The 25527-nt window shown below is 42.8% G+C and overlaps 2 protein-coding genes across 2 annotated transcripts; both read left to right on the forward strand.

Annotated features, from left to right (window-relative positions):
* The first annotated feature begins 545 nt into the window (after positions 1-545).
* Positions 546-1613, forward strand: LOC103733147 (C-C chemokine receptor type 1-like). Its single transcript, XM_008831915.1, has one exon. The coding sequence runs from the start codon at positions 546-548 to the stop codon at positions 1611-1613; it is 1068 nt and encodes a 355-aa protein (XP_008830137.1).
* Positions 1614-10819: 9206 nt separating this feature from the next.
* LOC103733149 (C-C chemokine receptor type 1) lies at positions 10820-19106 on the forward strand. Its single transcript, XM_017797848.2, has 2 exons — positions 10820-10953; positions 16461-19106. The coding sequence occupies exon 2, from the start codon at positions 16528-16530 to the stop codon at positions 17593-17595; it is 1068 nt and encodes a 355-aa protein (XP_017653337.1). The 5' UTR covers positions 10820-10953; positions 16461-16527; the 3' UTR covers positions 17596-19106.
* The last annotated feature ends 6421 nt before the right edge of the window (positions 19107-25527 follow it).

A 25527-nucleotide genomic window follows, 5' to 3' on the forward strand; every position in this document is an offset into this window, starting at 1 on the left:
AGAGGCAGGAGTCCAGTGGTTGCAGGGTAGGCCAGGAGAAATGAGCTTCTTGGTTTCAATACCAGCTCTCATTCTCGCCATCTTGTCCTTCATCATGTTCCTTCACACTCTGTACCTCTGAGTCCTCACTGCTAAAATGAGAAGAAAGTACACATCAGGAAGTTCTGAATAGTAATTCCAATGCGTATGCCAACAGAGGTCACTTAGGATGTCTTACTTTGAAAATAGGGTCAGATCCTCCTTTGTGTTTGATCCACTGAATTCTCCTTACACACTCACTGCTGAAATGATTGAACAAATGATTTGTATACTCACTTGCTTATTTTATCCCCCTCTTAGACTGCAAGGTCCATATGGGAAGAAAGGACATGGACTCCCTTGCTCACCATTTTATCACAAGGTTTGGTAAACTCTAGGCACCAGTAAACAGATCATTTGGTTGAAGAAATGTAATCATTGCCTTATCTTTGTTGCCCAGAGCCCAATGCCCTTAATAGAAAAGTAAATAAAGAAGCCATCATCCCTGACCTGTAGGACAGGTCACAATGGAGTCTTCAGGCTTTGACGAGGACTACAACACAACCATCCAATTCAACTATGAGGACCTAATTGGATGCACGATGCTCAATGTGTGGGACTTTGGAGTCAGAGTCCTGACCCCCCTGTACTCCCTGGTGTTCATCATTGGCGTGTTGGGCAACTTACTGGTAATTCTGGTGCTCATCCAGTACAAGAGGCCCCGAAGCATGACCAGCATCTACCTGTTCAACCTGGCCATCTCTGACCTGGTCTTCCTCTTCACTTTGCCCTTCTGGATTGACTACAAGATGAAGGCACAATGGGTTTTTGGTGATGCCATGTGTAAGCTCTTCAATGGGTTTTATTATGTGGGCTTCTACAGTGAAATCTTCTTCATTATCGTGCTGACAATTGACAGGTACCTGGCCATCGTCCATGCAGTGGTCTCCATGCGGATCCGGACTGTGACCTCTGGCATCATCACCAGCATCATCATCTGGGCCCTGGCTTTCTTGGTTTCCTTTCCCACTTTTTACTTTTTCAAATCCAAACTGGAGTTTTCTCACTACTCCTGCACAACAGATTTATATGGGGAGAGCCTGAAGAAATTCATATGGTCTCAGGTTCTGTCTATGAATATCCTTGGTCTGATTTTGCCTCTGTTGGTAATGATCATCTGCTACAGGAGGATCATCCAGGTTCTACACAGAAGACCCAGTGAGAAGAAAGTCAAAGCTGTGCATCTGATATTTGTTATCACAATCCTCTTCTTCCTCCTCTGGACCCCCTTCAATCTGACTATATTTGTTTCTGCTTCTCAAGACGTCCTATTCACCAGTACCTGTGCAATGAACCAACAGATGGACTTGGCCCTGATGGTAACAGAAATGATCGCCTACACCCACTGTTGTGCCAACCCAGTCATCTATGTCTTCATGGGGGAGCGGTTCCGGAAGTACCTACAACAACTGTTCCAGAGGCACGTGGTTGTGCCCCTGGCACAATGGCTACCCTGCCTTTCTGTGTATCAGCAGGAGAGGTCTGGTTCCATGTCTCCATCCACAGGGGATCATGAGCCCTCTACTGGCTTCTGACTCTGGTTGAATGCCAACCAAGGCCAAGGGGAGAGTGAGGAGATGATGTGGCTGTCCCAAATAGATACTGACAGCTGGCACAGTGAGGACGCCTAGTCTTGTGGAATCAGAGGGAGTTACAGGCGCTTAGGTTTAAGTCACCTTTAGGGCTTTGAGGTTTTCCATGAACTTCTCGCTGTTGGAAAGGAGATGAATGAACAAAATGGGACATTCCAGAGGCTGAGAAAATGGGGCCAGGGAAGGGTTTGGGCCCAATAAAGGTAGGGTCTATGGCTGTTGGCACTGGCAAGCAAAGTCATTATTCTCACCTAACCCAAGACCACAGTGTGTGTGGAACTGGTGATGTCCACAGTTGTATCCCCTCTGAGGCTAGAAGCCAATGGCAGTCCATAGATGCACCCTCCACCAAATACCCCCACTCAGGGTTGTGGCTCCTGGAAACCCTGGGGACTCAGGGTGAAAGTACTTGATGTCTACTTGGGGACTGGTATTAGCTGTAAGGTAGGAAAACCTTTAGAGAGAAATTTACATTTATCAAAATCAAAGATTTCTAGCAACTAAACTTGTAGACTGAAGGACATTCTCCTTCTTGATAATCTTAAGGGAAGAGGTTCCTTCATAATATATAATACGATATATCATATTACATTAGCTTCTGTGTTAGTTTTCTCTGATTCCACAGGTCCCACGTGTATAGGAGGAAATATTTCCCAGTGGTTTCTCTGTGCCTCCTCTGGGATCATTTCTACCAAGCTTGACCATGGACTTTGGTCTACCAGGATACTCCAGCTTTCAGTGGCTGCCCCCTGCCTCCCCTGGAAGAGCTCACTTGACCTGATAACTTCATTTACTCGTGCTGAAAAAGAAATAGACTTTGATTTTGTAATTTCTGCTCATTGCAAATGACATCTATCACTGCGGTATCTACACATTACCTCATTTATATTAAACTTTGTTGACTAGAAATCCTTCATTTTGATGTGATAAATTTTATCATAATTGTTTTCATTTTGCTTAGTCTACTTAAATGTCATTTAAGGGCTCCATCGGCACATCTACTCTGTTTTGTCTTATATTTTCTTCCATTACCATAACATCTCATTTCTTATTTAGATCTTTAATCTAGCTGTAATATATCATGTAACACCTAAGAGATGCATTATCTCTGCCTTTGAAATGGAGATGGTGGTGACATTTACCTGATGTGAGGACTAACCGACTGTCAGTGCAAAGTGTTTATGTAAATATCTACCACAGAGAATCCTATCAGTGACTGTATGATTAAAGTAAGTTCATTTAGTTATAGTGTCTGTTAGTGATATATTAAGATACGGCAAAATAAAAAGGAGATTCTACTACTTAAGGTTTCAGAAACACCAACCAGAGAGAACAGATTTCTATTTCTCTGTGATTAGAAGCCTCGGTGTCAACAAGGGCAGTGAGAAATGCTGATGTTGGCTGATTTAGCATTTCCTTCTCTGTCAGGTTTATGTGCTGTGCAAGGATTTGGGTTTGGCAACACTGCCAACTCAAAAATTGCCCAATATCTACTTTTGGTCCTTTCACTTTCCTGTCTCGCTCTCTGGGTAAAAGCTGAGCAACAGTGAGAACACTGAAGCTCAGGCAGCCCAAAAGGAGCAGAGTCATCTAAGAGGAGTCAGCACATTGCTGTTCTGTGGCACTAGGTGATATCCCCCTGGGAGCGTATTCCTGAAAGCATTGCTCGGCATGCTGCCTGTGCCCTGCTATACCTAGATAGTTGAGAGCACATCGAGGACCACCTTTGCTCGAGTCACACACCTGCTACATGCCCACCCTGGAACAGCTTGGTCTCTCCACTTCCATGGACAAATACCTTTTAAAATATGTATTGGTGACTTTTATCATTGTTGTGACAGAATAGAAAGAAGGAAGGAAGGAAGGAAGGAAGGAAGGAAGGAAGGAAGGAAGGAAGGAAGGAAGGAAGGAGGGAGAGAAAGAAACGGGGAGGAGAGGGAAGGAGAGGGGGAGGGGAAGGGGGAGGGAAAGGAAAGGAAAGGAAGAAGACATTTAAGGAAGAGTAGGTTTTGGCTCACAGTTTATGGTTACCATCCATCATGGTGGGGAAGGAAGGACAGCAGGTGTGTGCAGTGGCTGATCACACTGAGTTCACAATAGGAAAGCATAGAGAGATGAAGGCTAGTGTTCCACCTGCTTTCTCTTTTTTATTTAGCCTAGGACCTCAGCCTATGGAATGATAACAAGTCAAATCAGGGTAGACTGTCCCACCTCAGTTAAACGTCTCTGAAAATGGCCTCACAAACATGTCCTGAAGTTTGTTTCTAAGATGACCCTAAATCCCATCAAGATAAAAATCAACTCCATGCCTTGCCAACTTGACACCAAAAATATCACTTTTAAATCACAACATTTCAGCCCTGAACCATAACGTCTCATGATCATTTCATACTAAACAGAGCATTTAGTCTATTTCCAGCAGTCTCTGGATTTTAACAGTTCTGTAAAACAAGCATTATATAGGTGATACTGCCAAGTTCCGTTGCTAGCTAGAGAGCTATCCTGGCCCCTTCCACAGCTACAGTGACCTCTGTAAACACTGGTGGTTTAACCTAAGAAGAATCTTGTCTAACATTATTTTCTAGTCAAGAAACTCTTTGGCCTTCTCAGTTCAGGCTCTTCCCACTTGAATGAATTGTGTTTTCAAAAGCTGAAGGTTTAATGGTTGGGTTCTTGCCATCAAGTCATCTTTCCTTTTCTCCCAGGCCAGAGCATGAGCTTTCTCTTTAATGGTGCTGAATCCCTTTAACAATCACAGCTGTTTCCCCCACACCTGCCATGTCTGTAACTTTAAACTGTTCATACTCTTTTTCTCACCAAACAGAATGGTAAAGTTCTCTCACTATAGACCTGCATGAGATCAGAGAGAATCAATCATGCCCCCTCCATACTATCCTGTTTTGAAATTCCCTCCAGAAAGCAAGTTAGTCCACTAAATTTCAGTTCAGCCACACTCAACCTCTCAGGGCACAGGCAGAACAGAACCAGATTCTTGGCAAAATACAACACATATGTCCTCGGGCATGTTAAAACCTCACGAACCTGTCCTCCATTGTCTGTATTTCTTTTCAGCATTCTGGTCTTCTAGACTCCCAACACAATGGCCCATTAAACTCAGCTTACAGCATTCTAGAGTTTCCCTAGCCCAAAGCTTTAAACTCTTCCACCTTTCTCCTCAAACCCAAAAGCCACATGGTCAGGTTTATCACAGCAACAGCTCCACGCCTTAGTTACAGTTTCCTATACTAGTTATTTTTCTCATTTTGTGAGAAAAATATCTGACAAAAACAACATAGGAAGGAAGAGTGTATTTTGGTACATGGTTTGAAGATACCATATTGTTTGGTTTGGGGGGGTTGGGGGTTTTTTGTTGTTGTTGTTGTTTGGGGTTTTTTGTTTTGTTTTGTTTTGTTTTTTGGTTTCTTTGGTCTTTTTGAGACCAGGTCTCCCTGCAGCCACAGCTGGCCTAAGACTTGCTATGAAGACCAGACTGGCCTCAGTCTCACAGATATCTGCCTGCCTCTCTACCTCCCAAGTGCAGAGATTAAAGGCATGTACCACCACACCCAGCACGATGATGGTATCTTCAAGATAGCATGTTCATAAGAGCATGAGGCAGCTGGTCACACTGTGTCCACAGTCTGGAATCAGAGAGAAAGAGATGAGTTCTGTGCTTAGCTTCCTTTATCCATTTAATTCAGTCTGAGAACCCAGACCAGAAGATGGTGCCACTCACCTTCAGAGTAGATCTTCCCCCATCACTTAAATCTTTCTGGAAACATCCTGTCAGATATGCCTAGATGTTTGTCTCTACAAAATTCTGAATCCCATCCATTGACAAGGCAAAGTGACCATCAAGATTAAGCACGGAGGCCATGCAAGTTTCAGTCTATAAGATGTTTGGAATCCATCAACAGTTGTTCTCAATACAACTAAATTATAGAAACTTCTAAGTCTCCTTTGCTAGCTGTCCTGCCAAGAGAACAAGAGAAAACAAATTCCCAGAAACCAAACATTGGAAAGGAAAAGGAGAATTTGCCCATAAATTTTCTTTTTCTATTTATTTATTATTGTATATATTTGGGTGCATAAAAGGGAAAAAACAGGAGGATTCTGCAGGATTCTTTAAGAAAAAAATAGAAGGAAAGAGATCTAGACGGAAGAACTGTCTATATTTGGAGAAAGACCAGAATTGGTAGCAAAAACTCTGGGTTACCTTGTAACTACTTCCACAAAGCTGAGTTGGTTATATACCACCTGTGTTTCAGTAAGTAATATTCCTTGAAAATTAGTCTGTGTTTTTTCAGATCCTATAGAGAGAAAGAGAAGAGAACAGGCCCCTTCAAAGAGAAAGTAGCAACATTGAACAAAATTCAAAACTGCATGTGGAACATTAGGTCAAAGTCCCAGAGAAAGTCTAGATCTGTGATTCCCAAACTTCTGTTGTCTCTGGATTCTATGCAGCATTAAAACAGATTGTGGAACCTCACCAGAATACCTGAGTCAGTAGACATTAGATGGGATGCAACAGTTTGCCTTGCCAGAAAGTTCCCAGGGAATGCTGACATTGCTGGCTCAGAGACCTTGTCTTGAAAACTACTTCCTGTCTTCCATAGCAAGTTCACCCTTCCCTGGTCCAGAGTACTTCCCTAGTCATTATATAAATTATTCTTTACTATGGTCACTTACCTAATTGCCTGTGATCCTCCCTAAGCCATGAGCTCCTGAAGAATGGTACCTGACTCTTTTGTTCACAGTTAATCTTCCAATACATGATGGAATGTAATCTTTTCAGCAAGTATATTTTCCTGACCTGTCTCCTGCTGAATAGATTCCACTGGACCCTAGAACAGGCTGGAAGGCTGTGCAGGACTAGAGTCACTGACTGTGACTTTCACCTTAGACTGCACAAAGAGGACCTCAAAAGCCTGTGTTCTCTCTCGAAACTGATCTGCCAACAAAGCACTGAAAATAGTCAAAACTTGCCTTGACTTTCTTGTGACATATGTATGATAAGGATTTATTTGCCCTTTTGATAACTGTTTTTATCTTAACAGCCTATAAACCTCTACAGGGCATCTTAGAAACCACCATAGGATCTCACTTACTACAGAAAGGTTCCTGACAAGTGAGATGACTTCAAGGGTAAAAGCACTCACTGCTCAAGCCTGATGACCTGTGAGTTAGATCCTCAAATCCCACAGTGGAAGGAAGTTCCTAAAAGTTGTCCTCTGACCTCTACATGCAAGCTGTGGCATGTATATACCGTGGCATATGCACATAGATACATCACATATACATACACTTGCAGTAACAATAAATTAAAATTTGCTAACTTTTGTGTTCCTAGATAGGAATAAATATGTCAAAACATTTTTTCTTGATCTTTTAAATCTTCTGAACAATGTAACATCAAAAGTCACCAAAATCCTATATATAGACATTGTTAAGAGACTTAAGGGGCCTCAGATCCTTAAGTAGCACAGTTGAACACTTGCCCAGTTTGCACAAAGCGCTGGGTTAGATCCCCAGCAACACACAAAGCATGCTGGAACAGGCCTAGAAATCCAGCACTCAGGAGATAGAGACAGAAGGATCAAGAGTTCAAAGCAAAACTCAGTTATGTGAGAACTTGCATCAAAAATCATCAACAATAGTGAGATGACTGGGGGTAAAGTACTTGCTGCACAAGCATGAAGACCTGAGTTCTGATCCCAGCACCCACATAAAGCCAGAGGTAATAGTGTGCATCTGTAATCCCGGTGCTCCTGCAGGGACTCAGGAGGCAGGGACAGACTCCTCAGAAACTCATGGGTCAGCTGACTTGATGTATGTAGCAGTGAACAACAGAGACCCTGCCTCAAACAAGGCGGAAGGGGAGGACCAATGCACATGCTGTGGCCTGCTCATGCCCCACTCACACATACCTGCGCTCTCACCCAGAGAGAGACAGACAGACAGAGAGAGAGAGACAGAGACAGAGGTTAAAAATAATAATAACAATCCCACAGTGACTGCTAACTGGGCTGAGCATGTGGCACATGCCTATAATCCCATGATCCAAGCACATGTGAGGCAGAACATGAGCATGAGTTTGCAGCCAGCCTGGGCTACATAACAAAACTTTGTCTCAAAACAAGTTATCTTTTAAAAAGACTTTTAAATACAAGTCTCTCTCTTGAGCAGCCACACCCACTCTAAGGCATGTGCTACTGTCCCCTTACATGTCTCTTCCCTCCTTGATGCCTGCCCTTAAGTTTATGTGCCATGAGTTCCTATATCAGGAACAGAGGACATATGTGTGTCTTTCTGCAATGTCATATTTTATTGAATAAACAATAAATTCATAAGCTGTATGAGTTTGTTCACTGTAATTTGCCAAGTAACCCTAATATTGCTTTGATAGCTGGACATTGGCAGATTGTTTAGTTCCAATCTTGTGTGTTTTCTTGTGTACAGGTGCATGTGTGTGCATGCATGTGGAGGCCAGAGCACAAGCTTGGCATTCCTAGTGGAACCATCTACTTTGTTTTTTAAAATATTTTATTATTTTTGTTTTATTTGTATGAGTGTTTTGCCTGCGTGTATGTAAATGTACCGTGTGCATGCCCGTGCCTGCAGAGACCAGAAGAGGGTGTCAGATCCCCTGGAACTGGAGATATGGACAGTTGTTACCTGCCATGTGGGTGCTGGGGATCAAATCCAGGTCCTCTGGAAGAACAGCAAGTGTTTTTAACTGCTGAGTCATCTCTCCAGCCCCCACCTTTTTTTTTAAAGATTTATAGTTATTTTTATTTATGTATATATGTGTCATTCTGTGTGAATGAATGCTACATGTGTGGGTGACTATGGAGGCCAGAAGAAAACAAAGAATCCATTGGAGCTAGAGTTCCAGAAAGTTGTGAGCCACTCAACATGGATGCTGAGAAAGGAACTCTGGTCCTCTAGAATAATTACTCAGCTACTGAGGAGTCTCTCTAGGCCTGCCACCTTGTTTCTGAAATAGGATTTCTCGTGGCCTGCAGTACACTAAGTAGGCCTTGTTGGCTAGCCAGTGAGCCCCAGAGAGCTGCCTGTCTCCTCTTCCACATCATTAGGATGACAAGCTCATGCCAACATGCACAGCTTTTAATATGGATTCTGAGGGCTCAAGCTCAGGTCTTCATGCTTGAAAGACAAGTGCTTTCCCAACTGAACTCTCACCCCAACCCTTTTATTTCAATCTTAATTACTTATATTAACTCTCATGTCACACATTAACACTTCACACACCACTATACAAATATGTAGGTTACAGGATGGCAGAGAAAGTGTTAAAATGGCTTCAGATTCCAGAGAGGCTATCTGAATGTCCAGAGGCAGAGAGCTGATAAAGGTATAAGGTAAAGTTTATAGGGAACCAGGTAAGATGTCTTCACTGCAGGCTTATAGCTGTTCAGAGGCAGAGAGGTCAAATGGAGGTCAGGATAACAGGCCATTCCTGGGAGAGTTTGAAGTGTGCTGAGCATCACTGCATTTGAGCTGGAGGCCAGGACAGAAGCAGGAGTCCTTCACTGCGGTGGTTTTCTTGAACCAGGCTTGAGACAAGTGATCAAGTAACTAGTCAGGATGCTAGTCACATTTCAGTCTTGGGATGCTACTTCTTTTACAGCCCCAGGTGAGGCTTCTGTCTGGTGTGGCTGATAAGCTCTTTTGTGTCTGGTGTGTCTGATATGATTTGGTATGTTCCCAAGTGTCATTATTGGAATAAACAATTTTCAGTTTGTACCTCTGGACTGCAGGTACATGGGGGTCTTTTCTCACTGTATAAGATGCCATTGTTCAAGGCTAGGCGCTGTCTGAAAGCTGACACAACAGAGCAACCCACAACAGGACCCAGTGAGGAGTTCCTGTATGAAAAAATGTTCTTAAACTCCAAATCCGCTTCAGACCAACTCATTCTGAAATTCTTTTCTGTGGATTATTCAAGACCTCAGCTTCATAGGTTGTATAACCTGAAATGTTGAGTTGTAGTTTCTGTTCCGCTGACCAGGAGACATTTACTTTTTTTCAACTTTTTATTGAATTTTTATAATTTTTCATGTTATTTGGATCACCTCCCCTCTCCGCACCTCCTCTTATTGCCCCACTGCCTAATTTAGTGTACTCTATTACGGAGAGAAAGAGAGAGAGAGAGAGAGAGAGAGAGAGAGAGAGAGAGAGAATAAAGCCTACAGAGTCTAATTTGTGTCCCCAAATGTCCTTCAGTGTGGTTCCATCCACTGGAGTCTGGTTAACCTACTTAGAGTTCCATCCTTAAAAGAGACTGTCTCGCCCCCTCCCAGCCTTTGTCAAAAGTTCTTTAGGTCGAGTTGGGGTTTCTTACCCGCTTCCAGGGGACCTTTTCAAAGCACATTCTCATTTATAGTTTCTGAAATGTTGTTTTCCAGTGAGGATGGTTGGGAGACACCCCACTTCACAGATATATGAGCACAAGGGCAGAGAAGGCGATGAGGATATCACAGCCTTTGTGTATGACGCGTTGACCACATGCTCCCAGACACAGTCAACATTTCTGCACTCTCATGCTGGATATATGTGAGGGGAAACTACTCTGTAGGGTTTAGTGGAGGAGACTCGGAAGTAGGGGAAGAGGGACAGCATGCAATAAGACTTCGAGCAGGGTTGGAGTAGGTAGAGGACCCCAAAGAGAAGAGGCTGCCTCTCTATCTTCTCATTCATCAGCCAGATGGCTTTGAGGAACTGGACAGGGAGTTCTGGTTTAAACCTTTCCATTTGCAATCTTTAATAAAAAAAAAAAAAAAACACTGATCACAAGAACCCTGTGCCCTACCCCCATGCTTATACACCTACATTACACACCCATGCATGTCCAATTGCTCCATGAGTCCTGGAAATAGTTCACTGTCACCCACATAACCTAACTCAACTCCACCCAGCCTCACCCCACCCAGTCCCTTTAGGGCAGAGCTCCCTGGGAGAAGACTGGAACACGATTTGAACTGTCCCAGAGTGGACAGAGAAAATGACTGTAGAGAACTTGACTCCCAGGAACTGGCCACTGCTGGGCGGAGCAGCGCTTCATGGGCAGCCAACCATACAAAAAGAAGAACTTTATCCTCTTCTTGTTATTCTGAAAGACTCTGAAACCAGAGTCCGATCTCCATCATCTCACAGGAAACTGAGTACTTCCTACTTGGTCAAGACCTTGAACCTTGAATTCATAAAGACTCTCAAAGCCTCAGCTACAAAGGTCGTGTGGACGAAGTCCCCTGAAAGCAGAGTAAGTGGTGCCTATCTTTCTTGTGCCGTCAGCCTGAAGGGTGGTCTTAAAGGCGTGAGTGATGCTCAGGGCTCCTCAACCCTGGGCAATGCTTTTAGGACATCACAGATTCTATGTAGCCTGTTGCTGCACCTGTAAACCAGTTACTACTGGACCAATGCTGAGGATGCTGGGTGGATTCCTACATCTAGGTGTTCGGGTAGAAAACTTTTTTTTCTAGAAAGTGTTCTTGAGCACTTGTTTGTTGATGAGTGATTAAGAAAGCCAGCCAGTAATAAAGAGACAAGTGTCTTCACAGATAGTTACTTAAAGAGACTCCTTGTCAAACTTCCTCACATAAAGTTGTGTCTCGGGACACTTCCACCGGGTCCTCACAGTGAAGCAGGTTGGTTTTATACCACTGCTTCCACTGAGAGTCTTGAAGAGCAGTACAGTTTTAAAGAAGACAAAGAAACCAATAGATTTTCATAGCTGACCTTTTCTGCTCTTTGGTTCTCATGCCAAATTGCAAAAAGTTCTGTGGCTACTCAGCCGGCGAGATCTGGGCTGTACACTGCTAGGAAATATGTGGCAATGACCCCTTCCTGAAAAGGAGAACCCTGACTGATAATGTTTGCTGATTTCTCTGTAGTCAGTTGCAAGTTACTCATGTGTTCTATGGAGATGGAACACATTGATACAAATGGCTCTCATAAGGCAACATAAGCAGCTGGAACGAACCTCGGCCTGGGTATTTTTCATTATCACAAACTCCCCTTTCTCTTTCTAGGCATGCCACAAACTTGCAGGCTAAAGGACTCTAGTTAGTACTGGAAGGTTCCTGGCTCCAGGAATACACATGAGCACCATGTGACGGCCCTGGGCCGAGCTTCTGCAGCAAGCTGCAGCAGCCTTGGCAGAGTCAATATTAACATGCTCCTTCAGTTTCTCCCCCAAGCCCCAGCCTAGGTCATCTCCCCTTAGCAGCAATATGCCCAGGAGCTGCTACAGTCTGACAATTCAGGGACAGCAGACAGAGCTGGGGGTCACTCACCAGAGCTATTGACCCTGGCACCTGACAATGCTGAACTCAACCACATCATCTTTTCTAGAATGTTCCAAAATCTGGGCTCCTGGGGACAGCTTTGCACCAGCTGATGGTGCTTCCCAATGTTTTATCAGCACTGTAAAGCTGCCAGCCTGTCAAGATGGCCTGATTGCCAAGCTGACTGCTGCCCTGTTCAGCACCAGCAGGAGGAGCAGAAAGCAGAAATCTTGAGCCCAGTCATTCCTGACTGCCAGCAGAGTTTCCCCAGTGAGGGCTGACAGGGACCACATGGAGGAGCGACCACAGGGATGGAGCCAATGGTGGATGAAGGGCCCCCCTGACACTCCAGCAGGATAGCTCCCCTTTCTGCCATGAGCCTCACTCTCCAAAGGTCAGGTGGGAATTAGTAAGCAGGAATCACTCCTTGAGAACCCTGAAGGAAGAGCAGTAGAGACCCAGGCTGATCACAGGATTGATGAAGCAAGTGATGCCTATTTTTAATCTATATTTTATTGAATTTTTGTGCATTTCATACAATACATCTTAATCATATTTATATGCCCTCCTCTCTCTGCAAGCCCCCATACCTCACCCACTGTATTTCATGCATTCTGTCATATATGTTAAGGCCTATTGAGACAGGTTTGTGTACCCAGATGTGCCTCAGTGTGAGTTCATCCACTGGAGCCTGTTCAGTCTATCTAGCACCACTCCCTTAAAGAACACCAACTCACCAAGCAGTGATCAGCTGCCAATAGCTCCCCAGCTAAGGTTGGGGCCTCCTGCCCATTTTCCTGGCTCTATTCTTGTTTTTGTCTGATTGAATTCGCATAGGTCTTGTGCATGTTGTCATCATTGTTATAAGTTCATATGAGTAAGTTCTCAGAAGTCTGGAAGACTCTGTTTCCTTATGGTCATGCACCACCCTTGGCTCTTACAATCTTTACACTCCCTCTTCCCCAGTGGTCCCTGAGTCCTGGGTGGCTGAGGTTTAATATAGGAATCCTATTCCAGGGACACACACTGTGCAATCTCTTATTCTCTATACTTTGGCCATTTGTGACTTTCTGTGTTCACTGCCCTCTGTTACATGAGGAAGCTTCACTGGTGAGAGTTGAGAAATGCATTAGTATTCTCTCTACCCCTTGTTCATGTTCAGTGAGCCTTAGGTGTAGAGGTTCCATTGTAGATATGTCACTTAGGCTGGGTATCTCTTATTCTATTCTCTGTATGTGACCAGTTGTGGAACTCCATAGTAGTCTCCACTTGTTGCAAAAAGAGACTTCTTTGATGAGTGGTGACTGGAATACTTGTCTGTAAATATAAGGATCCATATTTAGCATACAGAAAGATATTACATTTGTCTAGGGATATGACAAACATAGGGTTTTCTCTAGGATCTATGATCTCTCCAGTCATGTGTATTTGGCTATGTTCTCAGTACCACACATGAGATCTTTCCCAAGTGAGTGGGCTTTAAGTCCAATTAGATAACTGTTGATTACCACCAAGACAAAAGTGCCACTACTGCGCCACTATAGTTTGTTGTGTGGTTGTTGTTGAGGTTATTAAGTTTTAAAGCTGGCTGTATCACAGATTTTTCTACCTTAGAAGTTTACACAGTGTCCTCTAGAGCTATGAGAGCTGGTCTTCAGAGAAGATGCTTCCAGATCAGTTCCATCTCCATTGCTCAAAATTCTGTGTCCAAAGTATGCCCTGTCTTCAGCAGCAGGAGGGTCTTACCTTCAAAGTCTGGGAGGTACTCAAGGACTGTGTCAATAGCCTATGTTATTTTAGGAGTCTCCTGGATTACCCTAACCAACAACTCAAAGGAAGGGTATATAACAAGAAACAGTGCCAGACAGAAGCAATACCTATTTTTCCTGCTAAGCATTTAGGTCAAATAAACCCTGGTCAGTAACAACATACGGAAATTTTCACATTAATTTCCATTTTTTAAGTTTTACTTAACACAAGGTGTTTCTGCATATTTCTGGAATTCAGGGGAATATTCTAATACACATGAACTGGGTGTAATGGTCATTAGAGTAATGGATGCCAGACCCCTGGGTACTTCCAAAATCCTCCTTAGCTGTTTTTGAAATATTCAATTGCTTGTTGTCAACCATAGTTACCTTACATGGGGACAGTCCAGCTATCCAGCCTCAGCCCTGTCCAGTTAACTGTCCTTCCTCCACCCTACCCCCAATCCTTCTCAGGTTCTATAATCGCTACTTGACTATTTCTGTGAGACCAGCTTTCTAAAGATTTCAAAGCATTGTTCACATGGAGGACTGTCATTGACAGCCACACTACATAAACCAGGTGTGGTGCTATATATCTGTATTTCCATAACTCAGGAGGTAGAGATGGAGTTAGCAATTCAAGGCCATCTTTGGCTATATAAGGAGTTCTAGACAGTCTAGACTACATAAAACCTGATCTTTTTAAGAATGAAGATGATTGGGCTGGAGAGATGGCTGAGAAGTTAAGAGCACTGACTGTTCTTGCAGAGGACCCAGGTTCAATTCCCAGCACACATGGCAGCTAACAACCATCTATAACTCCAGTTCTAAGGGAATCTGACACTCTCTTCTGACCATCACAGGCACTGCACAACACAAGTGCACTTACATACATTCAGGAAATACACTCATACACATAAAATGAAAACAAATTTTTAAAAATTTAAAAAGAATGAACATAAGCAGCTGGAGAAATGACTCAGTGGTTAAGAGCACTGGCTGTTCTTACAAAAGACCCAGGTTTGGTTCTCAGCACCCACACAGCAGCTAACAACCTTCCATAACTCCAGTTCCAAGGGATCTGACACCCTCTTCTGATCTCTGCAGGCATTGTACAACACATATACATTTACGTATATGCAGGCAGTATACACATATGCATATAATAAAATAGAAATAATAAAAATTTTTAAAAGAATGAAAATGAACTTTCTCTGTTACTACAAAGAAACCTAGAAGGAGGCAGGGTACATGGAGGGTAGGACCTGGTAAGGACAGGCCTCAGAGCAGGACCATTACAGGGGAGCTGGGTCCGTCATGTTCACTGAATGTCTGGAGTTGGAGGGACATTTTCCTCACAGAAGCCCTGTAAGGTAAATATTCACTACGTTCCCCTGTTGAGGAACTTGGTTTCAGAGGGACAGGTTAACTCATCCAAGGTCACACAATTAGTATGTTACAACAAAGCCCATGTTGCCTTTGGAGAGGATTCATCACAAAGCTATATAGAAAGAATTCAAAAGATGTGCTAACGTACAGGGTGTGGAAAAAGTCCTGCAATGGCAAGCTATCTGGTGGTTCTCTTGTTTGTTTCTAGGCAATCTTAGGTAAAATAGCTCAGATCTCAATAGAATCCCATCTGCCATCTGGCCACTGTGTGGCATCACCTCATGGATCCAGGCTGTTCTGAGCTCTTCTCTGAGCCCATTTTCCTTTTCTGTCTCCAAATCATGCCCTCCTCCCAGCCTTCTCATGATGCTCCTGAACAGCATGTTCTACTGAATTAACTATAGAGCTACCTATACCACATAAGGACCATGTGATATGGGCCAAGCTAAGCTCAGCCTGGTGCCTCGAGTCCCCATCTACAAAGTGATCGGTTATCCTACCATGAATTAACTGCTGACCTTAGAGTGGAATAATTTTTACATTATAACACATCCATGGCTCCCTTATCAAATGGAAGTAGCATTGCCTATTCTTCCAGACAACATAAAGGAAAACAAATCCTACTTTGCAAAGTATGAACTTAGTAAGCTTTTTTATTCTCTTTTTTTTTTTTTTTTTTTTTTTTTTTTTTTTAAAAAAAAAAAAAAAAAAAAAAAAAAAAAGAGGACGATAAATCTTTCACTGTGATATATCAAAATAATGAACTCACAGATATCTGCCTGCCTCTGCCTCTTCAGTGCTGGGAATTTTTTCACTCTTGACTAAGACTGTCCTGCTTCTCAGGGCCTTTGTGGAAACTATAGGAACAGACTCATCACTGATTACAGGCAAGATAGGCCAATATTTGCAGGGCTGGGTCTGAGCAACATGCTGCTGGGTTTCTACTCCATCTTTTTCTCTGTGCCTTGGACCACTTGTCTACATCCTCCAGCACTCTGCACCTCTGCATCATCACCTCTAAAAGGGGACAACATACCCCCTACTAAGTCCAAACCTCAGTCCTTTGGGTGCACTTAGGAATCCTTAGTTATTAACAGTGGGGTAAGATCCCCTTTTCTATTTTATCCAATGAACTTCTCACTGCTGAAATAATTGAATGAATGATTTACACATTCATTCATTTATTTTTGTTCCCCTCTTAGGCTTCAAGGTCCATGTAGGCAGAACAGACGTAGATTCCCTTGTTCACTATTTCATCCGCAAGGTTTGGTGAATGGTAAGCACCAGTAAACAGTTCAGTTGGTTCAAGAAATGTAACCACCCATTGCCTTGTCTTTATTTCCCAGAGCCCACTGCCTTTAATAGCAAAATAAGTAAAGAAGTCATTGTCCCTGACCTGGAGGAGAGGTCACAATGGAGTCTTCAGCCACCACAGAGGACTACTATTCAACCACCGAATATGACTATGGGGACTCAACCCCATGCGAAAAGACAGATGTGCGGGCCTTTGGGGCTGGCCTACTGCCCCCCCTGTACTCCCTGGTGTTCATCATTGGTGTGGTGGGCAACATACTGGTGGTACTGGTGCTCATACAGTACAAGAGGCTCCAAAGCATGACCAGCATCTATTTGTTCAACCTGGCCATCTCTGACCTGGTCTTCCTCTTCACTTTGCCCTTCTGGATTGACTACAAGTTGAAAGATGACTGGGTTTTTGGTGATGCCATGTGTAAGCTTCTGTCTGGGTTTTATTACCTGGGCTTGTACAGTGAAATCTTTTTCATTGTCCTGCTGACAATTGACAGGTACCTGGCCATTGTCCATGCAGTGTTTGCCCTGCGGGCTCGGACTGTCACCTTTGGCATCATCACCAGCATCATCACCTGGGCCCTGGCCATCTTGGCTTCCATTCCTGGCTTGTACTTTTTCAAAGCCCAGTTGGAGGTCTCTCACCATACCTGCAGCCCTCATTTTCCCTACGAGAGCCTGAAGCAGTGGAAGCGATTTCAGGCTCTAAAGCTAAACCTCCTTGGACTGATTTTGCCTCTGTTGGTCATGATCATTTGCTACACAGGGATTATTAACATTCTACTCAGACGACCCAGTGAGAAGAAAGTCAAAGCCGTGCGTCTGATACTTGTTATCACGATCCTCTTCTTCCTCCTCTGGACCCCCTACAATCTGACTGTATTTGTTTCTGCTTTCCAAGACGTCCTATTCACCAATCAGTGTGAGCAGAGCAAACAGCTGGACATGGCCATACAAGTGACTGAGGTGATCGCCTACACCCACTGTTGTGTCAACCCAGTCATCTATGTCTTTGTGGGTGAGCGGTTCCGGAAGTACCTACAGCAGCTGTTCCAGAAGCATGTGGCTATGCCCCTAGCAAAATGGCTACCCTTCCTCTCCATAGACCGACTAGAGAGAGCCAGTTCTGTGTCTGCATCCACAGGGGAGCATGAGCTCTCTGTTGGCTTCTGACTCAAACCCCTGGATGCCAACCAAGGCCCAGGGAAGAATGAAGAAACAGTGTGGCTCTCCCAAACAGATACTGACAGCTGGCATAGTGACGACACCTAGTCTTGTGGAGTCAGAAGGAGTTGCAGGTGCTTAGGTATAAGTTACCTCTCAAACTTTGATGTTGTCCACAAACTTCTCCCTATTGGAAAGGAGATAAATGAACAAAGAGACATTTCAGAAGCTGGGACAATGAGGTCAGGAAAAGAGTTGGGCACAATAAAATTAGAGTCTATGGCTATTAGCACTGACAAACAAAGCCATTGCTCCTACCTAACTCCACTCCCCAGTTTTTGTGGACCAGTGATGTCCACAATTGTGCCCACCCTGAGTCCGGAAGTCAATGGCAGTCCACAGTTTCATTCCCACCAAATGCCCACTCACAGTCCTAGCTCTTGGAAACTCTAGGGAATCCTGTGAAAGAACCTGAGATCTACTAGGGGACTGGTATTAGCAATAAGGTAGGAAAGCCTTTAGAGATCTCTTTCTAACTCTAGCTCTAGCTCTAGCTCTCTCCTTCACACAGGGCCTCTTATAGCTGATTCTGGCCTGAAACTGGTTTATGTAGCTAAGGCTGCCTTGACTTTCCATGCTCCTACCTCCATCTTCCAGGTGCTATGACTCAGGTATGTGCCACCACACTCTATTTTACAGTGTTGGGGACTGAACCCAGGGCTTTGTGCATGCTAGGCAAACACTCTCAGTTCATCTCAAGCCCTGAGAGAGAATTTCCTAATTGTTAAAATTAAACATTTGCAGTAGCTTTTGCTAACCAAAAGAGAAGAGGTCTCTGGTTTCCATGTGTCATTCTTTTCTCTCTGAGTGTCTTTTAGAGTCTCTCTTCTTTGAATGTTAGATAGTGAGGGGTCTGGTTTAGTTCTTGTAGATATTAATAAGAAGCAGGAAAAATCAGGGTGGATTTTCTTCTGGTCTCTATGAGTCAGAGTTCTGGCTACCTCTTGAACCTACCAGCATCAGAATGGCCCACTGTACCAGCCAACCATGTCTTGGCTGGGAGGGAAAAAATGTCTAGTAGAAAGATAGCCGCCTTTCTGGAGGACAAAGGGGACACACTGCCTCAATGTGAGGGTTTGGGCATCTCTTAACTAAAGTAACTTATTTACCCAAAATGCCCTTGACATGTCGTCTCTGACCAAGGTGCCTACTTATCATTCCTGGCTCCCTTTTCCTTCAAATGCGTATTTCTTTGAAATCTAATTTCATAAAACCAAAAATTTCTAGAAAAGCTAAAAAATACCAAGGAGTAGTAAAATATGGAAATAACCCAGAATTTCACTATCCAAAGACACCCCACACCATTTTGAATCTGTGTTCATTTAGTTTTTCTTTTTCTGTGTATATTTATGAATATAACAAAGATAGACCTTGGCTGGTGTCTCTGTTGTGCTATTTTCAACTAGGAGTGTATTGTGCTCACTCCCAGAAATAAGGTCAATAAAGCATTTCAAAACGTTGCTTTTGGTGAGTGCTGCTGCCTCTGACCTTCCAGTTCCTCCACCCATTGCCCATTCTCACCACAACAAGCCAAGACCAACTGTATCCAAAAGCAGCAAGCAAGGAGATGCTCCACTTGAGGATGCTACGGGAGTTCTGGCACTGATTCAGAGGAATTTCTGTCCTTACAGGTGCAGCTCAACGAGGCAGGCACAGGGTGACTGCAAAACTAGGGTCTGCTTCAAAACTCACTGTGCCGGGAAGGTGTCCCAGACTGATGGTGCTTCATCTTATGACCCACCCACACCATCGAGCTGGTCTCTCTTCTTATTTGGTGCTCAAGTTACACTGTTACCACATAATTGTTACCACATAATTGACTCCTTCCAGGTGAGGGCTGTTCACATGTCATCTTTATACAATGGAGCTGGTAATGTGATGGTCTGAGCACTTTTGCTGGGGTGATCTCACTGCCCTGGGCTTTCACTTCCACACAGAAAAAAGTGGGAAAATACAGATTCTGAGCATCAAGGTGGACATCAACTCTCAATGTGCAAACCTCCCAGACCTCTCTGAAGTGTGGGAAAGGAACTTAACTAAACTAAGTATCCAATATTTTAGTAAAATAAAATGCATCAAAGCACAACCCTTGGACCATAATAATTTCATAATGAAGAGTGTAGGATAATATCTCCAATTTTTTAAATAATAATGTTTCTCTTTTTACAAAAGTAATAAATATTCAATGTGAACAATTAGAAATAGCTTTAAAAATACAACGCAGCCAGGTGTGGTGGTGCATACCTTTAGTTCCAGCATGAGAGGGGCAGGCAGATGTCTGTGAGATTGAGACCAGCCTATCTACATAGCAAGTTCCAGACCGGTTGGGGCTACACGAGACTCTGTCTCAAAAAAAATCCATAGCAGAGACAGAAAATGGTGGTAGTACCTGAAATTCTAGTACCCAAATTCAGCCTACAGCCTCTCTGAGCAACCTATCTTATAAATGACCATACAATAAATGCATACAGTAACATACAATATGTTTTGTGGAACGTCAGTCATGTTTGACCACAGCAGTCAGTAAATGGTAGCTGAATGGATGACTCTAAGCCTCCAGCCTAACCTATAAGTGAAGATGAGCTTCATACTTGCCTCATAAGTTGTTCTGTGACTAAATGAAATAAAGAAAGCAAGGTGAGGCAGTCGTCCTCCAAGTTTATCTGATCAGACATCTGACCCCTCCCTGTCGCCCCTTTCCTCACTTGCCCTATTCTCCCTAGATCTTCCTAACCATCTCTTTCTCCCTTCTGCCATGATCTTGTGTCCTGAGGTGCATCCCAACTTCATTAGTGTTCTTCTTACTGTTTATCCAATTCCCTCTTACAGAAAGGTTGTCAGATGAACATAAAGCGTTCCCTTATCCCATCCACACATCAACAGTATCCCCACAGCAATAGTTTGAAACATTTGTATGAAATTCACTATTTTCTGTCAGAGGGATTGCTTAATACATAGATGATAAAAGATAGATAGATGATAGATGATGATGATGATGATAGATAGATGATAGAGAGAGAGAGATAGATAGGTAGATAGATAGATGATAGATAGATAGATAGATGGATAGATAGATGATAGATAGATGATAGACAGATGATAGATACATAGATAGATAGATAGATAGATAGATAGATAGATAGATAGATAGATAGATAAATAATAGATAGATAGATAGATGATAGATAGATAGATAGATAGATAGATAGATAGATAGTAGGTAACTGGTGATAGTTGATAGATAGCTCTATAGATAGATGATATGTAGATACATATGTACATGATTAGATGGATCATGATTAATTGACATATACATAGATACATGGATGGATAGATAGTTATTCACCAGGCAATCCAGTAGATGGAAAGCTGTGGACATAAGCCACCACAGGATGATGCCTGCTTCCATCGTCACTATATAGCATATCAGTTATGGGTCCACTTTTTTCTAAATCTCACATTAAATAGTTATTCTCAGGACTGGAGAGATGCCTTAGCAGTTAAGAGCACTTGTTGATCTTACAGAGGACTCAGATTTAGTCCCCAGCACCCCCAGCACCCACCCACCCACTGTCTGCAACTCCAGTTTCAGGGGACTGAACTCCGTCTTCTGGCCTCTGCAGGCACCTGCACACAGGTGGTGAAACTACACACATAAATAAAAATAAATGTAATTTTTAAAATAAATATAAATAAATTGTTCTTGCCTGTGCTAATCTAGAACCCCACAGGCAAGGAGTTCTAGGAAATGTAGTCCCAACTGAATTCGACTGGCACACAAAACCTCCACAATGAGTGGTGCTTCTTCTATCCTCTTGTCAATGCTGTCCAACTTTCAACACAAGAACATCATAAGGAAAATTATATTTTATGAACAGAAAGGAAGAAATGAAGGATGAAAGGAAAAAAGACAAAAGGAGGGGGAGAAGACATGTAGGGAAGAGAGACAGAGAAGGAATGATAAGCAGGTGTTTCTTAGAAGACAAACAAGAGACAAACATTCCAAGATAAGGGTGTAATGTGAACAACGCCCAGAAGCATGACACCCTTGGGTCACAGCACAAAGCTTGGTGTGATCCCCACATTGCGTAGAGGCATGGGGCTGTTCAGGGCAAGAGCATGGGCTGATGAGCTGGGCATCACCAAAGTGGGAGGTCATGATAAGACAGAGACTAAGCTTCCTGGTCAGGAGAAAACTCACAACACACAGGAGCACAGGCTTTAAAGGACAGGTGTTTACAAGTCAGAGGCCAGGAATTGGCGTTTTGACATGTCTCTGAGCCTTACTTTCCACATGGGTAGTTAAAATAACAATAGTTATAAAGACTTTGACAAACATCAAGTCCTGACAGGAACTCGACCCCTGTTGTCCCCACACCTGTTGGTCCCCACTGCCCCCTGTTCCCCCAGGTCCCCTGCAACAGCCTCTTCCTATGTTGTAACAATGTATTTAAAGCTATGCTGAGGCCCAGAACTGCACACAAACTTTATTAATAGCATCAGTCCTGCAGTGGCCCTATTTGCAAGCCTTATAAGATTTTCCTTGAAAGGAAGCTTAGGTGCTTTTCTCTGAATCAGAGTCACACACCTGTGACTTGGGTACCCTGCATTCCTCTGATGTCTTCAGGAAGCTGACACACTCAGTAATTGGCACTTGATATCACTTAAGTACCTGCAAAGACAAATATTTTGCCCATCGGCATTTCTTAATTTGATATTTGGTTCCGAGAAGGAGAAAAAAATGGGGAAGTCACCTCCACACTTTAAATTTTGAATGGGTCTTTGCAAAATTGCAGAAGCGGAAGCAATTTTAATTTACTTCTCTTTGTCAAAACATTTTTATCTTCACCAGGAAACAAAACAGGGAGTAGTCTTGAAACAGTACTAAACATACGGCCATAAAAGTTGCAGCTGCTGCCCATGGCTGTGTAAACACTCAAGGAGATCTAGAAACCTCCAAGAGTTCCAGCAGCCAGCTGCAACAAGAAGAAATGGACTGTTCTTTCCTCTCTATGCATCTTTGTTTATTCAGAGTCAGAAGGGGGATAAATAATCAGCAAAAAAGAAAACCCCAAGGGGACGGATCATATAGAATCAGTGACGTGCTGGAGACGGTGATGCAGTTAACAAGAACCAGCTGTGCAGCCTTCCCACCTTCATGAGTTGGGTCTCAGTGGCAGTTTGTAATTGAACATGGATTGAGTAATTACATCAGAGAAACTGGTGAATGTTACAAATCAAGACTTTTGTCCAGAGACAGTTGCTAAGCACTTACCAGCACCCCATTTTTGTAATGTGCTTATGGAATGAAGTATTGAACTATTATCAATAAAACATTATATGAAAGCATTTCATAATAAAGTTGTGAATATAAAAATGAACTTGGACCCTCATCTACATCGCACACAAGAATTAACTCAAAATGAGTCATAGATGACTTAAATGTAAAGGTTAAAACAATGAAACTTTTAAAAGAAAACACACAAGTAAATTTTTAGAACTTCCAGATAAGCAAAGATTTCTTGTGTGCTTTTATGTGTATGTGTCTACCTCTGGGGGGAAGTATATGTGTGCACATATGCATAGGAAGGTCAGAGGACAATCATCATTCCACAGGAGTCATCCACCTGTTTTTTGAGATAGGATCTCTCACTGGCATGGAACTCACCAAGTAGGCCAGTGAGTCCCTGGGATTACAAGTGCATGTCCATACCTGTATTTTTTTACATGGTTGATGAAGCTCAAACTCAGGTCCTCATGCTTGAAAAGCAAACACTTCACTGACTAAGCTAGATCCCCAGCCCTTAGGCAAAGATTTCATATATATACATATATATAATTTATTATTTTTATTTTATGTGTATGTATGTATTGCCTGCATGTAGGTAAATGCCCACAGAGGACAGAAGAAGCTGTCAGATCCCTGGAACTGGAGTTACAGACAGTAGTTAGCTGCCATGTGAGTTCTGGGATTTGAACCTGGGTCTTCTGCAAGAATAGTCAGCATTCTTAACTGCTGAGCCATTTCTCCAGCCTGGCAAAGATTTCTTAAACAGAACAACAACAAAATACATAGTTCAAAAATGACAAATAAAATAAAGTGAATTTCATCAAAACTTAAAACTTTTGCATTCCAAAGACTCCATTAAAAGCATGGAAAGACAAGAAATACAATGGAAGAAAATATCTGTAAAACGTATGTCTAAAAGACTTGTATTCAGAATTTATAGAGCTCAGACATTTCACTAAAGAAGGTAGGCATATGGCTGATGAAGTGTGGAAATTGCTCTGTATCATTCAAGAAATGAAATTACAAATCAAAATTACAATCACGTTGCTTTTTATATCCAATTGAATGCCTATGAAAAATAATTAAGTCATATACAACAAATGTTAGCAGAATGTGGGTATGTAAAACCTCACACACTGTAGATGGGGCTGTAAAATGGTGTGGCCCCTTTGGGAAGCAGCTGATTTTTTTCTCAAGACCTTAAACATTGAGTTACTGCATGACTTTTCACTTCTAGGGATTGATCCAAAAGAAACAAAACATATACACAAAAAAGTTTGTACATGATCACTGCCAAAAAGAAGAAATAACCTAAATACTCACCAACTGGTAAACAGACAAAAATGTAAAACTGTTCAATGGAGTTCTTTTTAAAAAAGATTTATTTTATCTTATGTATATGAGTGATTTGCTTGCATGTATGCATATGTACCATGTGACTGCAGTACCCATGGATTCCCTGCAGTTGGCACCACAGATGGCTGTGAGCAATGTGGGTGCTGGGAACTGAACCCAGGTCCTCTGCGAGAGCAGCCAGTGTTCTGTCTGGCAATTAAAAGGAGTAAAATACTGACACAGGCTACAGGACAAAAGCACTCAGGAACATTATGCTGAGTGAAAGAATTCAGCCATGAGAAATCACATCTTACATGATTTCATTTATAGGAAATGTCCAGAAGGCAAATATAGAGACAGAAAGTAGATGGTGGTTTGAATGAGAATGTCCTCCATAGCCTCAAGTGCTTGAACACTTGGTCCCCACTTAGTGTTGCTATTTGGAGAGGTCATGGAGTCTCTAGGAGGCATAGTCTTGCTAGAGAAAGCACATTACTGGACATGGGCTTTAAGAGTTCATAGTCTGGGACAACTTCCAGTTCGCTCTTTCCTTTGTGTTGGTGACTGAAGATGTGAGTTCTCAGTTTCCAGCTCCTGCCATCATGCCTGCTGCTTTGCTGCCATGCCTCTCCACCATGACAGGCTCTTACCTCTCTGGAACCATAAGCCAAAATAAACTCTTCCTTCTATAAGTTGCCTTGATCATGGTATTTTATAATAGCAATAGAAAATTAACTACTACAGAGGTTGGTACAAGGAGAGGGATGTCGCTGTGAAGAACCTGACCATGTTGTTTCTTGGAGGAATGTGAAAGACTTTGGAACTTTGAACTAGGAATGTGAGTTAAATGCTGCAAGTAGAACTTAATGTACCATTCTACTTGGAGCCTGTAAGAGAGTCATGCTGGAGTAATGGACTCATGAGTTTTGAGAGGGGAGCAAAGTCTCTAACATCAATGAAACTAGAAGCCATTTGTGTGATATTTTGGTAAAGAATCTGGTTGCCTTCCGCCTCTGTCCTAAGAACTTGCCTGAGGCTAAATAAAAGGGTACTGGACTGTAATGTTCATCTCCTTCATGAGGACAGGAATGAGGAACATTAATTGGTCAGTAAAATAATATTACATGTTCAAATAGAAAATAGTTATTGAAATAATGCATAAATGTGCCAAAGAGAAATCAGCGCACATTTGATACTTGACATCTCAATGGTTCATCATGGAAAGCCTGTCTGCATGCCGTCACATCTACTCTCCT

This window comes from Nannospalax galili, unplaced genomic scaffold, assembly GCF_000622305.1.
Source record: "Nannospalax galili isolate Female #2095 unplaced genomic scaffold, S.galili_v1.0 scaffold536, whole genome shotgun sequence".
Classification (NCBI taxonomy): domain Eukaryota; kingdom Metazoa; phylum Chordata; class Mammalia; order Rodentia; family Spalacidae; genus Nannospalax; species Nannospalax galili.